The 18,724-nt window shown below is 31.6% G+C and overlaps 3 protein-coding genes across 5 annotated transcripts in view; 1 reads left to right on the forward strand and 2 right to left on the reverse strand.

The window, feature by feature from the left end:
- Positions 1-967: 967 nt before the first annotated feature.
- Positions 968-4,648, reverse strand: LOC107001872 (probable WRKY transcription factor 65). Its single transcript, XM_015199829.2, has 3 exons — positions 4,366-4,648; positions 4,008-4,160; positions 968-1,532 (listed from the first exon to the last, which is right to left on the reverse strand). Exons 1-3 carry the CDS (start codon positions 4,542-4,544, stop codon positions 1,085-1,087), a joined length of 780 nt encoding a protein of 259 aa, XP_015055315.1. The 5' UTR covers positions 4,545-4,648; the 3' UTR covers positions 968-1,084.
- Positions 4,649-6,225: 1,577 nt separating this feature from the next.
- LOC107002727 (60S ribosomal protein L11-1) lies at positions 6,226-9,069 on the reverse strand. Its single transcript, XM_015200880.2, has 5 exons — positions 8,939-9,069; positions 8,121-8,228; positions 7,976-8,018; positions 7,062-7,257; positions 6,226-6,622 (listed from the first exon to the last, which is right to left on the reverse strand). Exons 1-5 carry the CDS (start codon positions 8,939-8,941, stop codon positions 6,427-6,429), a joined length of 546 nt encoding a protein of 181 aa, XP_015056366.1. The 5' UTR covers positions 8,942-9,069; the 3' UTR covers positions 6,226-6,426.
- Positions 9,070-12,059: 2,990 nt separating this feature from the next.
- Positions 12,060-18,724, forward strand: part of LOC107032004 (plant cysteine oxidase 4-like) — a 12,759-nt gene continuing 6,094 nt past the window's right edge. Inside the window, exons 1-3 of one of the 3 annotated variants that reach the window (XM_027912556.1) lie at positions 12,060-12,164; positions 15,142-15,470; positions 16,356-16,429. In XM_027912556.1, coding sequence (XP_027768357.1) covers positions 16,369-16,429 — 61 coding nt within the window. In that variant the 5' untranslated portion in view covers positions 12,060-12,164; positions 15,142-15,470; positions 16,356-16,368. The remainder of the gene's footprint in view (positions 12,165-15,141; positions 15,471-16,355; positions 16,430-18,724) is intronic. The other 2 variants (XM_015233550.2, XM_015233551.2) reach the window with 2 other exon arrangements.

The raw sequence follows: 18,724 nt of genomic DNA on the forward strand, positions 1-18,724 counted from the left end.
TCATAGATGTTCTTGTGGTGATGACTTCCAGATTTTGGGGAATAATAGATGTTGAATTTTTAGAAGTTATTGAATTGTCTTTTTATTAATGAGTTTAAGTCTTCCGCATCGTATTTTGTTCATTATGGTTAAAATGTTAAGGTTTAGATTGGTTGGTTCGCTCACATAGGAGGGTAAGTGTGGGTGCCAGTCGCGGCTCGGTTTTGGGTCGTGACATAATATTATGAGGTCATTAACAAAGTGTGAAACGAGTAGTAAGTACTCCTTCTGTCCCTATTTAGTTGTTCACTTTAGAAGTGACACACATATTAAGGCACTAATGATTACCATAACTCCTTAAGTATAATAAATGTATCTTCTAGTTCCAAAAAGCATGCATTACAACTTAGTAGTACTAGAAATTTTCTAGAATTAAATAAGGGCATATTAGAAAAAAAATTATTATCCTTTCTTGATTTGTTAAAATGTACAAGTAAATAGGGACAGATATAAAAAGAAATATGGACAAGTAAATAGGGACAGAGAAAGTATTTCTTAATTCTTAGTCATAGATTTCGGGTTGAATCTTTAAAAATATAGAATCGTCTCTGTTAAAAAGTTTCTTACCTCAAATATGAATTTTCCGGAGTAAATTTAGATTGAGTAGGTCGTTTTATAATTATTAATAGTATAACACGATGGACTTTAAAATGAAAGATATTTTTTTAGTAAGACGTATTAGCACTAATTTATACTAATATTAGTTTTTTTTTTTTTAAAAAAAAGTAAATTTCTCTCCACTATGTAAATCATATATAGTTGTGATAAAGATTAATTTGTTGATTTAATTAAGAGGTGAAAACTTTACCTAAATGAATTCGATTCACAAATACAGTTAATATAAAAAAAAGAATAAAAATTCTTCTTCTTGTATTTTCTAATTTACAGTTATCTTTACATAATAGATTTAAAAAATTGTCATAGAAGAAAAAAAAAAGAAAAAAAGAGTTGTAGTTGATCCCTGTGGATCGAAATGTAGACTAGACTGGCCCTTCAAATAATATCCATAATAGATTTATATTTTATTATAGATCGAATCCAATTCTCATATACCATCAACGATACGATTATATCGTCGAAAAACCATCGAACATTCTGGTAACTCTCCAAGATCACCGAACAATGATTGGTCCTCCTCGCCGATCGGCAACATGAAAGCCACGTCATCATCGACCCAAGTGGACCCCACCATCGTCGGCGAAGTACATTCCAACAATGTGGGCCCCACATAAGAAAAACAACCTAATAACTCTCCGGCACCGACCTCGGCCATGATGAAGTCGTTTTCCGGTTGGTCAGTGAAGATGGTCGATTGTTCGGTGTTTGTGGCAGCAAAAGTGGTGGTCGGGTGGCGGTGTTTGGTGGCGGCCGCCGGAAGAGGGTGGTTGTGGTCGGAGGAGTAGGTGATAATGAGTACATTGGGGTCATGGTGGCAACGCTCTACTTGTTTTTTTGCTGGACAACCTTTCGAACTACTACATCGATAATAACCCCTACATGTGATTACATGCAATAATGTTAAAAAAAAAAAAAGTTATTTTATTTTATTTTTACACAAATGGGTATAAAAATTATATTCATAAATGTTGTATATGAATTTATATTTCTTATGAACTAAAGTTGCAAACAAAAACTATAATTGATGTTACTAAAAGAATCACCATTTTTTCACTAAGAAAATGTATCGTGATTATTTTTGCTGATATTTTAATTGAATCAGTGAGAAAAGAAAAATTAAAAAACTTTTCATTATGAAAAAATTAAAAAGTTTTCACTATTTCAATGAGAATTTGTTTACTATCATGTATTTTTCTAGTGAATTGACTTGCAAATAAAATAGCAAAAGATCATATTTTATAACATAAATTATTCAAATGCGACAAATAAAACCTTTATTCTAGTAATTTTGTAACTCTTTAGGATTAATTTTTAAAAAAATTGAATAATTGACATATTATAACAACTAAGTTAAATTTCATCAATGGTGAATTTGTTTTTTCTATAATCTATGTATATAAATTCATAATGAATCCGAAATAATATATATCTATCACAAGAGGCCAAAATTTAAATCTTTATCCGTATAAAAAATATTTAGATAAGTTTTCTCATATATTCATATTATATTGATGATCTGAATTATCTAATACTTATGCTAGTGAAATGATTTTTGACTTAAAAGCTGGTCAAACTGACTTAAAAACTGATTTTTGACTTATTTAGCTGTTTGGCAATACTCAAAATAACTTATTTTAAGTTAAAAAAAACTTATTTTAAGCCAAAAGTTAAAAGCTGGGTTAAGTTGACCACATTTTTACCTTTTTGCCCTTAATATTTTTATACAATCTCCAAATTACCCACATAACCCTAACATTTCTTTCTTCCATTTTTTCCTTTTCATGTTTGGCATAGCTGCTAAACTTCTTCTTGTTCTTCCAACTTGAAGTGAAGATAAACCTTGAAATAAATTTTTTCGATTATTTTTTTATTAGCTTTCTTCCTTTTTTCTCGATTGATGCCGATAATACGTTGAAAAATAAAAAATTTATATTCCTCTTATAAATAATTTGTGATAATAAAGAAATATGTGAATGATAGCAAAATATAATTATTTATGGCTGTAAAATATAAATTAATTAACTTTTATTATGTTAACAGCTTTTAAGGGTATTTCAGACATTTTGATTTAAAAAGCTGTTTATCAGCACTTATTTGCCAAACACATCAACAACTTTTTTTTTAACTTCAGCACTTTTATCCAAACGCATAACTGCTTATTTTAAAAATAAGTTTCAGCACTTTCAAAAGTACTTTTTTAAAGCTGCTTTTATTAAGCCCATCCAAACGGGCCCTAAGTATGTACAAATTAATCAAAAACATCACTATTATTAGTAAAATCTTAATAAAAACACAATTGCAAGATGTTCAAATAATAAGAAAGCACTATGATTTGGTTTTTTTCACAAATTAGTCAATAAACCAAATATTAGTGGAACTTGATCACATATAAACATATAAACACATGTGAAAGAGTGGACTAGAAAGCTGTTTTTTTATTCGAGTACGAGTCAGAATTTTCATTTTAAAAAAATCAAATACAACAAATAAACATATGAAAGAGTTTAAAAATTTNTTAATTTTCCTTCTTTTTTTTCATCGAGGCCCTTTCGTTTGGTGCCCTAGCTAGAGTACCTTCTTTGCATTTACATATATACATTTTTTCTAGATAAGATCATTAAAGAAAAAATAATTTGAAAGAAGTATCGTTGGTATTGCCCTATAGTACGCCAATCATTCTCAACTTTGATAAGAAAGTAAGATAAATTTTTTATTTATTTTTAATTTATACAATATAATTTTTTAACGATGAGGATTACGTTCATGACACTTACCTAGGTCACATGTGGGGTTGGTGTCATAATGTAACAAGTGGGCATACTAGCTATTTGCAATAATAGTTTAATAATAATGGTTAATAATAGAATTATATATGTCACTAATGGATCTATTTTTTGTGGACATCCACATTAATGTTGTAGAATTAATCTAAATATCAATTTTATTATTATTAATCATGAGCCCCCACTTAATAATAAGCTAGAACCATTACTTCAAAGAGACAAAACATTAATTCTTTGATAATATAATATTCTTGCTTACAAAAGCAAGTTCAAAGAATTTATTAGGCCATAGTGAAATAGCTATGATCCATTTATTGTTAATAATAAGAGATCTCGAATTTAATTTTTTTTTTAAAAAAAAAAAATCTTGTTAAAAGTATTATCGTGTAATGCATAGATTTAAATTTTATCAAGCTATAATTATCGAATAGAAAATCAAATATATTCTGTAAGTTAGTTAAGTTGTTTTAAAATAATCATAAATAAAAGTATAGTTTATATGAAAAATTTAATAATTTCGAATTCAAATTTTTAAATTGGAAAAAATAATTTTAATTAATAATATACCTGGGATAAGGTGATCCTTTAATTGGTTTTTGGCCATACTTCCTCCATGTAGATGAATCAAATGGAGGATAAATTTCCCCTTTATAATTACTTCTTGATATATCACAATCTTTAATTGGCACTGAAATAACTCTCTTCTTTGCTCCTTTTTTACTACAATAATTCAAAAACTATAACATATTATTCCCTCAATATATCACCACTCACCAATATTTAATTTTTTATGGACGTTTTATTTAAATATAGCTCGTGATATCAATGAGATAAATTTCATTAGAAATTAGCGATTTTCTGGTGTTGATTGACCCTCCTGTAAAAGAAGGAGGAGAAAAAAATCAAGAATTTATATACAAATTACCTTAATTTTCTAGGTAATGGCATGTTAACTTCAGTTGTTTCATCATCGTCAGATACAGAGCCCTCACCTGAGTTTTCTGCTATAGGATCTTTTTTGTATCGTTTCAATTTTATCGAATGCCTTTGAAATGACTCTTCTTGCTTATGTAAGTATGGATCTTTTTGTAGCACACCTTCCATGACCAAAAAATAATAAGCTAAAGCTAGGTTATGTTGAAATTAAATCTTCTTTGTTATAACTTTTTTTGGTATCTATATTCTTCAATTTTAAGAACTTTGAAGGCTTTAAATATGAGGTGGTATTCAATAAAGAAGGGAAGTGATGAAATTTGGCTTATAAAATAATATATGGTGAAGGAAAAAATATATTCCTCGCGTCCTAGTTTATATGACACACTTTTTTTTAATCAATTATAGAAAAAAATTATAAATTTTTATATTTAATAACAATTTAATTTTACAATAGTCATTTTATCCTTAATGATATGATTTAATAACGATCGATACAAATATTAATAACTTATTTTAAATCAAAAACTTTATTTTTTTAAATTTCGTATTCAGTCGAACTATATCATATAAATCGATACGATAGTTAAATGTTTGACAGATCGGTAATAATATAGTTTATTAAGGACGTGGGAGCAATTAAGACATAAGAATAATAATTGTGACAAAGGGGTGCTGTGTTCATGTAAGAAAAAATATTTTTTTTTAAAAGGGCCCCTAAATTTAATTATTTTTTTCTTTTCTTTTCATTTTTGCCCCTGTGCTTATAATTAAATATTGATAAGATATGAAAAAAATTTCTGTCACATTATTTATACAAGTTGGACAATTTATTATATCCAAAAAAAAAAGATAAAAATTTGATTAAAAGATGGATTATATTGAGAATGGCATCTTGATACTATTATTGAATGCGATTTCGCTTTTTCAGACGGCAAAAGTCGCTACATCGTGAGCGATTTTATCGTTTTGGTTTTTTAAAAAAAATGATATGCCCTTTTAAAATTTTTGACAATTTTTTTTACCCTTTTAACTCCGTACTCTACTATTATTGGCCAAAAGAATTTTTTCTATTGGATATTTGATTAAAATGGACTGAATTATAAAAATTTATTTGAGTCATGATTAATTTACTTTGAGTTAAAATGCACTAAAATCGAATTAACTCAATTACTTTGAGTTAAAATGAACTAAATCAGAGTTAAAGCACAAATAATGACCAAGATGATAAAGATTTAAATGAACTTTTTGTGTTTTAATTCCTATATTGTAGACAACCTTTTACACTATTACTAAAATTTAATTTGTTATAGCAAATATATCTTATGATTTAATTTGTTATAGCTAACAATATATCTTATTTTTCAAGTTACTAATCCACTTTGTATCAACATTTATAGTTATTGTTCAAAGTGACTTAAAGTATCGAATAAATGAACGGATTCAAGCTTCTTATGTATCAACATTTATAATTATTGTTCAAGTGACTTAAAAGTATCGAGTAAATGAACGATTCAAGCTTCTTACGATAACTTGATAAGCTGTATAATAATATTCTTTTATATACTATTAGTATAAAAGATCAAAGGTGGAATATCATGCTTGAAAGCATGTACTTTTTCTTTCTTCCCTTTAATTTATTTTTCGTAGTTAATTCGATTTATCGTAAATATACTAAATCGATAATTGAATCGACTAATAGTGATCCTTAATGATGTGATAATCGATTAAACCAATAAAAGAAAGAATTCTAAAAGTTAACTTTGTATAATCTCAACACAAAATACATAGAGGTAGAGAGGTTGTATCGGATACTCTCTAAGACAAGTAAAAAAAATTAGCACAAGTAAAGAAGTCGTAACAAAATATTATAGAAAGCATGACAAAACATTTTGAAAACATAGCCAAAAATGAAAACAAACTAACATATCCGGATATGCCAAATAACATTAATTCACCAAAACTTTTCAACTCCTCAAAGAGTAATAGTAATTGTTGGTCTACAAAATGGGTAAAAAACATAACACTTGCTGGGGAAACAAACTGATCCAACTTACTGAATGTTTGAAGATTTGTTAAGGATAACACCTTCATATTTGACCTGGAACCACTTCATTGAGTCCTCTTTTGTGACCCTGTGTTGAATTCCAACTCGAGACTTGCACCTACGACGACGAGCAACACGGTATCCTGGACGCTCTAGCACAACATAGAAATCCATACCGTAGATACCGGTTGAAGGATCATACCTGTAACACAGATTAAAGAACAGATATGTCAAACAAAATAGTAACAGCACAATCAATGTACGGCCATATAAATAGAGCATGACATGTAACATCCTATGCTCAGTGACTGAGCCACGCTTGTCGACACCCCCTTTGAGTGTTTACTTCTCTATATTTCGACTCCTCTGAGTAAAAATCCCAACTCAATCATTGCCCACACTCATATAAAACTTGAGGAAGACGCAACCCAAGATGAAATTTGCTTTAAACTATATGCTTAAAATGAGAATTTAAAGCTTAATGATCCGTATGCAAAGAACACAACCCATGCAGACAGCCACCTCCACATTATAAAATTAGCAGCTTTTTTAACTGATTAGATGGAATGTCATAAAATAGGGTGAAAGTACTCCAAATAAAATTATTATTAATTATATAAGGAAGATACAAATCTGCTTACTTAATTCCAAGATCGATGTGCTCCTGGATACCAAAACCAAAGCAGCCAGTCTCACTGAAGTTTCTTCTCAACAACTCGTATTCCTTGACTTTCAATCCACTCTCAAGGAGCTGCATAGCCTTCTCTCCTCTCACGGTGACATAGCAAGCTATCTTCTCATTACGCCTGATTCCAAAGGATCGCACAGTATACCTAGCTGTCAAAGAGAGAAATACAGGCAACAGAGGAGACAAAACATCATTAATAAAGAAACGAGGCATAAGCACTTCATCAGTTTTATTCAACAAGCAATGGAACAAAACAAATCATGTGATTTATTTATTTGCCTCAGCATAAATGTATCAATCAATATATAAACACCTGTTTATTAGTATATAATGAAAGTCCAGATATTATTTAACAATTCCATAACTCGGAGTTCCTTAATTCATGCACATATAGGCCAAGAAAACCACAAATAACTAGGGGATTCTTCCCATCTATCCTAGTCTTGGTGGACATAGTTAGCTGTTACTTCTTATTGGTGAGAGGTGGCAGGTATGCCATGGAATTAGTTTCTTTCATGCTAAAGTGTGTGGATAAGATTCATCTTCATAATGCCAAAATTAACTATGCCTCAAACCCAAACTAGTTGAGGTGTGTTACATGAATGATTGAATCCACAATATCTGTTCCACCACATATGAGCCAGTTTTCATTATTCATATAGGATAAACAACTGGTTACTCCCCACAACCTGACATTTCCACTTCAATCTAATATTATTCCACTATATGAATCCTATTTATTCAACACTAAACAACTTGCTGGAAATTAGACCACATCTCCAGTACTAACATTGCATTTCACAGTAAGGTGCCTAAATATCACAAAATGAGAAAAAAAGGAACAAATTGCAGGCTCAAAAAGTTCACCTTTGGAGAAAACAGGGGATTGACCGCTTAATTGCTCCAAAACCTACAAGTATGAAACAAACGCATCGCTGATTTCAGTTTTATAGCTACAAAAAAAAAATCAACTTCTAAAGCAGCATTAAGCACTTTAGGGAAGGAAAATAACCTTGGCCGCTCTGGTAAGTCTATCTCCGCTTTCACCGACGGAGATGTTGAGGACTAGCTTCTGAACCTTGATATCCCTCATTGGGTTGCTCAATTTCTTCTCTGACGCCTGCTCATTCAGTTGACATTCAATGTATGAAGATCCGTGGTTTCAGAATATAAGAAAACTCATTTTAAGTCATAAACACACTTAAATGGGTTCAATATAGTCAATTAAATTTGCAAAAATTTGATTCTTACTTCACAAAAACAAATTAGTGGATGCACATCAGTCATACAGTTTTGCAGAAACTGATTCTTACATCATAACTACAACTTAATAGGGTTCAAATCAGTCATTTAGAATTTCAAAAAAAAATGATAATCATAAATGCAAATTATTAGGTTCGAATCAGTCATGTAAATTAGCATAACATTGATTGCTTATAATCTCTTTTTTTTTCATAACCGTGGTGTCTAAGGCCAGCTTGCGCGCAACTCGACTAGTTCCACGAACTACCCGTCACCTTCCACCAGCAACATGTACTAGGTAACTATAATTGATCCCTTCTACTTAAACACATATTAGTTGGTGCACATTAATCAATTAGATTTGCATAAACTGATTCTTACATCATAAACACTCAGATTTGAAAAAATTGATTCTTACACCATAAACAAAAGTTAATAAGTTCAAATTAGTAATCTAATTAGCACAAAAAATGATAATTTACTTCCTAAACACAAATTAGTAGATCCAGCTTGCAATTATACAGCCAAAAATAACAACGCATGGTATTCATTTTGGAGTATTGAATAAAAATGAATATGAAAACGTACCATTGGATTCTGTTCTGAAGAGCTTTTTTTTCTGCAGAAGAAGATGAAGAAGCGGCGAATTAGGGTTTTTGGCAAAGATTTAAAGCAGATAGAGAATTTGGACTTGATTTAGCCCGTTCTATTTTGGGCTTGGGCTAATGTATTTTTATCTTTTCTTTTTTAATTGGGCTATGGGATCATTTGCACTTTTGTTCCTATTTTACGACGATCTTTAATTTAGAACAAACAAAATAATATCACTAGTATATGGTCTAATTATGTGTCTTTTCGTGAGTATTCGAAATTTTTATTGGTGGAAGATTTTGGTCATTTGGAATGCATGAGGTCAACGTTAGGTGTAACTTGTTTCAAATACATTGTATCCAGATTGATTTGCGTGTATCTGGTATACACTGACTGTCTCGCTTGCATTTCTTGTATATCGCTCAGATCTCTCCTTTTTTTTGTTCGCCACTCTCCCTCTCCTGCTCACTACTCTATCTCGATGTATTTGTATTTCAGAATGTATTTGAAATGTATCTAGTGTGATTCACATGTATATGTGATACTCTCTATCTCGCCTCTCTCCTTATGTATTTGTATTTTAGAGTGTATCCGACTGTTACAATGCATGTATCTAACTTGAAATCTGCTATGAAATTATTAATTAGTAGACAATATGCAATTATTTCAAACTATATGGAGAACTTGTAAACAAATAGAAGTATTGAAAACATTCTTAAACTTGACGTGAATTATTTGTTTCATCCTTGAACTATTGAAAACCTTAAAATTAAAACACCTCTTCACTTGAGTAGTTGAACTTAAATACACCCCAATCTTGCAACATGAATGAAATATACCCTTAAATTCTTGTCAAATTCAGGGGTGTTTTCAACACTTATTTCGATTCAATTGTATACAAATTCAATTTTTATGCAGATATACAAACACAATCATTGATACATATACATAGTAGTTATATATATACAATTACATAACATATATACATATACAATCATTGAGCTTTTACACAAATTAGATGTCTACCTGCGATTTATACAAACTTGATGCTCTATAGCAAACATATTTTGTTATTATGAGTAAATAGCAAAATTAGCAATGGAGCGCTGATATGATTTTTATGTTTGCTAAACCTAAAATTTATTATTTTATGTTTAAGCTTCATTTGTTTGCATTTAATGAAGGTCTGAATCTAAATGGTTTAGACTTCAGATGTGAAAAAACACAAAAAAAACATGAAGTTATTGTTAACATGATATAGATATATCCAAGCATTATGTCATAAGTGTGTTCTTCTTTTTTTTTTTAAAAAAAAAAAAACGACTCTTAATGAATATAAAAGTATCTAATTTGGTCAGATTTATGAGAGAATCTTATTATTCAAACTCTTTCAAAACACTAAATTTATTTCTCGTAAAGCTCAAACAACATGAATGTTACTTAAAATATCAAAGGGAGTTATTAAGGCTCAAGCAAATGAGTGAATGCAAATGAACCATTTCACAAAGTTTAAGGGTACATTTGGATCGATTAAGAGTGATAACTGAATATATAGATAGATTGACTATAATTTTAGAAATCTGTCGACTTTTTTTGGAATGCGAACTGTTTCTAATCGTACAATATAGATTTACACCTAAATATTATCTCATCATTGAAAGCATCTTATAAATTAAGAGTCGGTTATCGATCGGTTAATCATGTTCAAAACCGCTTAAACTTGCCAGATAAGTATAAGTTGGTTGTCCACCGCCTTTTTCATAATCGAGGTGATTTAACAACAAAAAGTGTAATTAAAAAAGAGAAAAAAACATTTTTTTTATTTATCTATCGTTTTATAACTACAACACATTAATTTCATAACAATTTTTTATGCCAATCAACTTTTTATTATTTTTCATCAGCCAACTAAACAATTATGATAGTTACAATTATTGTTTCTTTCTTTCAATATATTATGTAGTGCTTTTCTTATTATTTATCATCATTTTCACTTGCGTAGTTTTTACGTTTAAAACTATCTAATCCTAAAAATTATTCTTCTTTTCTTCATTTAAATTGAAAGTCATCAAAAATAAATTTATACATTCTCAAGTAAGAGTAAAATTTTTAAAGTGTACATACTATTATTTTCAAATACATATATTTCATTTAAAATAATACATTTAATCTTGAATCAAACTATTAACAGAAATAAATCATTTGCACATTTTCTCCCATTTGGTATTTCATTTGACTTGTGAGTAGAAACTTAGGACAATAATTTCCAGGTGGTCAAATAGGGCAAGCTAAAAAAAAATAGGACAACTTTCATATTTGCATAATTGCGCTCCATAGCAAATATAAAAAATGTATAATTCGCTATACATATACAGTTGAAGCAAATTGTATAAAACGAAGTGTATAAAACAAGAAAGAGAAAGACACTTGAGCAGAGAACTGTATAAAAACGAAGTGTATAAAACGAATTATATTATTATAAGTGTATAGAACGATTATATACAATTTGAATTTGTATAAAATGAGAAAGAGAGAAAGACAAAAGAGACTTGACAAGGAATATACAATTGAATCGAATTGTATAAAACGAGAAAGAGAGAAATTAGACACAATTTGAAAATTGTATAAAACGAGAAAGAGAGAAAGGCAAAAAAATTGGACAGGGGAGTATTTTTATTGTATAATTATAAGTGTATAGGACGAAAATATATGTACTTGCATGTGTATACACAATTTTCTCACGCTTTATACACACAGAAATACAATTTAACATTTCGCTTCTGTTTGTATAAGTGAGAAAGGCGAGGGTGGCGAGCGAGATCTGGAAGAGGAGAGATAGGGGAACAAAAATATATGTATTTATACAATGTTCTCTGCTTTATATAATTAGAAACAATTTTTATACACGTGTATTTGTATAAAAAGTGAGGAAGCGAGCGAGAGATTGGAGGAGAGTGACGAGCCAGATATTTGGGAGAGAGGTGCCTGACAATTTTTTGCAAACGTTTGCTATGAAGTACAATTGAATCAAACGCTATATACTTTATTTATTTTAGGTTATTAGTTTGCTATTATATACAACTTTTTTCTCCATAAAAAAGCCAAATTTCTAAATTACATTACACCCCCAAAAGACAGATAAAATAATATTCACTCGAACGAAATCGTTCTCTCTCTCTCTCCTCTCTCGTCCGGGCGATCTCTCTGTATTTCATCGCCGAAGGTATGAATTCCTCTGCTTTTACTCACTTCGCAATCGCCAGAACTTCGTTTTTGTTTTTATATGCTACAATTAAGTATGATTTTGTTGTGCGTATGAACTCAGCAGATGAGGCGTAGTTGATTGTGTGGAAATGTCAAATTCATGTGTTTTTCTGTTTATTAGTGAGGTTTTAATCATATAATTATGTATGATATTGTGTGCGTATGAACTCAGCAGATATGTGTCTTAGTGGTAGATCAATCTTATGAAATGAGGTGCAGTTGATTGTATGTTTTTTCTTGTTCGTCGGTGAAGTTTTAATGATATAATTATGTATGATTTTGTATGTATGTGTGTGTGTGAACTCAGCAGATATATGTACTTGGTGGTAGATCAATCTTATGAAATGAGGAGTTAATATTTTAAAGAGAGAAGTATTGAAAGCATTTTTGAACTTGCGCAAATTATTAATTTCATTCACGAACTATTGACAGCCTTAAAGGCATTCCTCTATCTTAGATATACCTTCAATATACCTCTTATCTACCACATGACATAGCAGTGTATTCCACTCATGTTGCAAGATTGAGGGTGTATAAGTAAATGAGTGTTTTTAAGTAAAATTAGAACCTCAATCCTCACAATTTGGAACATCAATACCACATATTATATTTATAGTTCAGTTAAAGCCACAAATTTAGCTGTAGTCATTACTAAACCTCAATCCCTAGTTAGTTAGTAGATGATTTAGAGGCGTACTTGATTGTGTGGAAGGTTAAATTCATGTGTTTTATCTGTTTATTTCATGCTATAATTATGTATGAGTTTGTTTGCTTATGAATTCTCCAGATATGTGTTTTTGTGGTAGGTTAACGGCCATATTAATTATAGTCTTAGATTTAATCTTCTGAAATGAGGTGTAGTTGATTGTGTGGAAGGTTGAATTCATGTGTTTTTGCTGTTATATTGTGTTTTATGTGTGCGTATGAACTCCGTATATATGTGTTTTTTGTGGTAGGTTAATGGACTTGTTTATTGTAGTCTAAGATCAATCTTCTGAAATGAGGTATAGTTGATTGCGTGTAAGGTTGAATTCATGACTTTTTGCAGTTTTTAGTAACTTGAAACTGAATAAAAATTATGTCATTTTATTTTTCTTTACTTTTCGATTAATTGATTACTGAATGACCGTATTGATTTTCTTCTATGACATAGATCTGCTTGAGATATTCCTCATATATTTCTTAATTCTCGAAGTGTCTTGAGTTTCTTTTTGTTCTTTTTTGAGTTTTCGATTGTTTTGGTAATTTGCTAAGGGTTTGTTTATGTTGGTGTAAAAGGATAGGTTACTTAAAAACTAATTAGTGGTAAATGTCCATAGTAATTAGTAAGTTGAAAAATAAGATAAGTGACCTACTAGAGGACAAACTATATTCATAGTATAGCTAGTTTTAGTTTCTTTTTGTACAATGATGGAATTTTTTTTATCCGTACTAGGTATTTACACTAAACAAATGCAATTTTTATTAGTATGTGATTTAATGAATTGAAATGAATAATAAATTTAAACACATGACATACATGTATCGACTGTCCACGCCTCAAATGGTCAAAGTGGGCAAGCGAAAAAAAGCCAAAATCTCCATATAAAACCCCCAAAACAGTCTGCACTCAAACAAAATTCGTCTCTCTCTCTCTCCTCTTTCCTCCAGACGATCTCTCTGTGTTTTATCGCCAAAGGTATGATTTCTCCATTTTTGTTCCCTTCGCAATCTTCGCCGGAGCTTTTTTTTCTTTCCATGCTATGATTTTGTATGCTTTTTGTGTGCGTATGAACTCCGCAGATATGCGTTTTTTGAGGTAGATCAATCTCTTACGAAATGAGGCGTAGTTGATTGTGTGAAAGGTTAATTTCATGTGTTTTTCCTATTTATCGGTGATTTTTTCATGCTATAATTATGTATGATTTGGTGTGCGAATGGACTCTGCAGATGTGTTTATGTGGTAGGTTAACAGCCATATTAATGATAATCTTGGATCAATCTTATGAAATGAGGTGTAGTTGATTTGTGGAAGGTTGAATTCATGTTCTTTTCCTGTTATCTCATGAGTTTTGTGTGCGTATGAACTACACATATATGTGTTTTTGTGGTAGGTTAATGGCCATATTAAATTATAGTCCAAAATCGATCTTCTGAAATGAGGCATAGTTGATTTTAAGGTTAAATTCGTGTCTTTTTGCAGTTTTAGAAACTTTAAACTGAATAAAATTATGCTCTTTTTGTTTTTGTTTTTCTTCGATTTTCGTTGGTTACTGAATGACACTATTGTTTTTCTTCCATTGGGTTTTTTTGCATCAATTGAGACATTGATTAGCTTGGGATATTCCTCCTAATATTTCTTAATTTCCAAGCCTTGAGTTTCTTTTTGTCCTTTTTTGAGTTTTCAGTTGTTTTGGTGATTTGCTAAGGGTTTATTCTGGCGGTGTAAAGGAATAGGTTATTTAAAGCTAGTTATTGGTAATTGTCAAGTGTCTATAGTAATTAGTAAGTTGAAAATTAAGGTAAGTGACCTGCTATAGGATAACATATATTGATAGTGTAGCTAGTTTTAACTTTTTTTACCACCCCCACCTCAACTATTCCTTTGTGTACTTGCTACCTCTTACCAACACAAAATAATTTTAACAATGTAGTGTTTATAAGTTTAATCCATCTATAAATATTGATTACTAGTGAAAAACGGATTGTTAGAAAAAAAAAGTTTTTCATGGACTTGCTTTTCTTGGAAATGGAATATTGGGTATAGATTGATACTGTAGCTTTTTTTGGTAATGGTGGTGTCAAAAGTATTTGCTATTAGTAGGGCTTCAAGCACTATTTTAGGAATTTAGTTTAGTATTAAATAGTTTCTACTCATAGTTGAATTTGGATTAAAATGCTAAATTTATGTTGCTTTCTGCAACGCGGAGTTTAACTGTCGGTTTTTGTCTGTTCAGTAGGTGGCAATGATAATAGAAAGCTGCATCCATTAAGCACCACGTGATATACGATCATCACCTTTGTTTGTGTTAAGAGTCCAGCCTGTGCCTGATTTGTACTTGAAGGGTCTTCTGAGAAATAGAGGACCCTTCGCACAGGATTTCTTGGGTTAAACTTCGAGCTGTAAACTACAAGACAAGTTTGTTTGCATAGGCGGTCAGGGTAAAGGTGGTCGGTTTGATAAACATGCCAGCTGTACAAAAGCTTTACAACGCCTGTAAAGCATCACTTTCTACTAATGGACCCATATCAGAAGATGCTCTTGAGAAAGTCCGTTCCCTCTTAGGTTGGTGTCATAAAAAATTCAATCTCTTTTCTTTATAAAAAAAAAATTCAATCTCTTTTCAAATCCTACTTAATTGTTGAACGTGTGTATAGGTTTCAATCAACCACATGATATAGTTGATTCCTTTGGGTTTTGTTCTATTTACTCTATTTATATCTAGAAGGGGAGCCTTGGAGCAACAACAAAGTTGTCTCCGTGTGACTTATAGGTCACGGGTCAAGCCATGGAAGCAACATTATGGTACACAGTCTATATCACACCCCTTGGGGTGTGGCTCTTCCCTGTACCTTGCGAGAACGTGGGGTGCATTATTCTCCGGGTTGCCCTTTATTTATTTCTACATGTTGGTGAAGGTTTTTTTTTTTTTTGGGGGTGGGGGGTGGGGGGGCTGTAGTACATCTTTTCATACGGAAATGTACTACGTTGACATCAGGAAAACACAGTAGAAAAGCTGAACATTTTTTTGGATCTTACTTGTCCTTTATCTTTTGCTTAGTAGTTGGAGTAGAACTATGCTTATCATATTTATATTCAAGTAAAATCTCTTACTTTTGCATTAAGTAGATTTAACGCCCTTCTCTTTTTGGAAACCTTTTACTTAACTATTTCTTACACCATTTTGAGATCAGGCACTATGAGTTTATTTATATTAAGAAGAGACAACAACAATATACTTAGTGTAGTTCCACAAGTGGGGTCTAAGGAGGTTAGTTTGTACACAGACCTTACCCCCCTGCCTTGGAAGGTATATAGATTGATTCCGATTATGAAGAGAAGAGACTGGACACTATAATTTTCCGTCAGTTTTTGACAAGTTGATAAATGATGTCTTTGTTGGTGGTACCATATTAAAAGTTTGAGGTCTTAACTTTGCATGTGTCCCAGGGTTAATGGTGAAATGTATTATCAGCTGAAAGGACAAATCACTGTCTGGTTGTGCTCTGGGCATAAATCTGCTGGTAAAAAATAGTTCCCTCTAACAAAATCTGTTGGACAACACTAAATTCATTCCTTTAAAGTAAATGAAAAGATTATGCTGGTTATTACCATGCAAACTGAAGATGGGTGCAGCCTTGCATGTGTAGCAAATGAGCCAGACATGTTGTATTATCTGTGTTATTAATTGGTTATCTATATTTTTCTTGTCAAGCAAACTAACATTATCTTTGAATCAGATGAGTGTTCCGATTAGTTTTTGTGCTTGACCTCTCTGGGGCGGGGGAGGGGATAGTTTGGCTCAACCCGACATCCAAACTTTTTGGATATTTGGTTTAGATTTTTGGATTATATATTAGAATTCAGATTTTACTTTTTAAATGTATAGATCTTGGATTGGATATCGGATTTAGTATTACAGATTTTCGGATAAACATGTTTTATACCTGATATTCAGCTCTACCCATATCAAATTTACCCAATAATCATAAAGCTCGGACTCTTTCAAAATGTCAACTGGTGCGTGTTGTGTATTTTTGAAGGACCTGACACGGGTATGGCATCGTTTTTTGGGAGCCAAGCAACTTAGATCATAAGTTCAATTCTCAAATGTCCAATAGATTAATACCCTATGGCCCCATTATAGTATTAAGTCCATTATGAAATTACATGACACGGGTGGCCTCAATACTTGTTAACTGCAAAAATTTATACATCATAAGAAGCAAACTATTAAGTGAATTGAGGCGATGCCAAAAGTCAAAAACAAACATCCAAAATATCCGAACCAATTAATCCAAAACCAAACTTAAAAAATCCAAGCCAACCCGAGCTTATTTGATTGTAATTTCTTCATCCAGAAACCAAAATCCAAAACAAATTTTTTGTTTTCAATGCCAACAAGCCGAACCCCCTTACCCCCCACCCTACTCTCTGCTTCTGGGCTTAGTATGCTGAAGGAAATATTGTCATGGTCAGTTATGCATTTCAGTTTTAAACCTTAATGTTGCATTTAGCTTAGCCCGTGATATTTCAGTGTCATTCCTACTTTCTTATTGTTGATTAGGGAAGTATAAAAATTTTAAACAGAAGTTTTTTTTTTGGGGGGGAGGGGGTGGTGGTGGTGGTGATAAAGAGATGGTATAAATGGCATCAAGAAGATGCAGGTTAGATAGTAAGGGATAAGGTTGCATCTCTACAAATGCTTACAAGCCTTCACAAACTTTTTGCACATGTACAAACTTTTTGCAATTCGCTTCTCTGTTCGAGTAAGCTGTTTGGATTCAGGATGGACCTCAAGCTTTCATCTTTGAAAAATTTCCAACAAACACTGAAATGTCCCAGACTTGTGAACTCAGATTGTGTAAAACTGAGTCAACTATAAATTAACTAAAATTTATCTCATCCACAACTGAGTCAACCTGGTTTTGTCGAGAGTCGTGAAAGGGATAAAGAATATTTTTCTAGTATTCCTACATAGTTGATGTGATTATTGATGGCCCCAACCACCATGACTGATAAGCTGGAAAGACTTCAACAGAATTTCTTATGAAATACCCTGGATGGTACAAGCAAATTTCATTTAATGAGTTGAAAAGTTGTCACATCACTGATAAAGTGGGGACAACTTGGCATGAATGATCTTAAAGTGTTCAGAAAGGTGCTACTAAGAAAATGGATTTGGAGGTGTGGAGTGGAGGAGAATGTTGTATGGAGGGAAGTGGAAATAAAGAAATATGGTGTGATGGGATACAAGGAGAGGGTGTGTGGTATGGAGGACTAGGACATTACGACTCTGTCTGGATGTGATCATGGAGGGGAATTATGAAGGGGTTGGAGGAGTTCATTGGACATATTCTTTTTTTTTTTGAAACTGGTAAGATTGTGTTCTTCAGCATTAAGGCATGCTGGGCACCACCAAAAAGTGTCAGTTACAATCTTCCTATCAAATCTAAAATCTGGTCTGTGTCTACTACACACAACTGTTTACACCAAAAAGTAAGAATATGTCCAGCATTAAGGCATGCTGGTCACCACCAATTACAAGCTTCCTATCAAATCTAAAATCTGGTCTATGTCTACTACACACAACTGTTTACACCAAAAAAGTAAGAATATTTCCAGCATTAAGGCATGCTGGTCACCACCAAAAAGTATCAGTTACAAGCTTCCTATCAAATCTAAAATCTGGTCTGTGTCTACTATACACAAATGTTTACACTAAAAAGTAAGGATACTATACAATTCCATTGGACAATATTCTATTCAAGGTGGGGAATGAATATCAAATTAGTTTTTTTTTTTGGGGGGGGGGGGGG

The sequence above is a fragment of the Solanum pennellii genome, chromosome 10 (genome assembly GCF_001406875.1).
Source record: "Solanum pennellii chromosome 10, SPENNV200".
Taxonomy (NCBI): Eukaryota; Viridiplantae; Streptophyta; class Magnoliopsida; order Solanales; family Solanaceae; genus Solanum; species Solanum pennellii.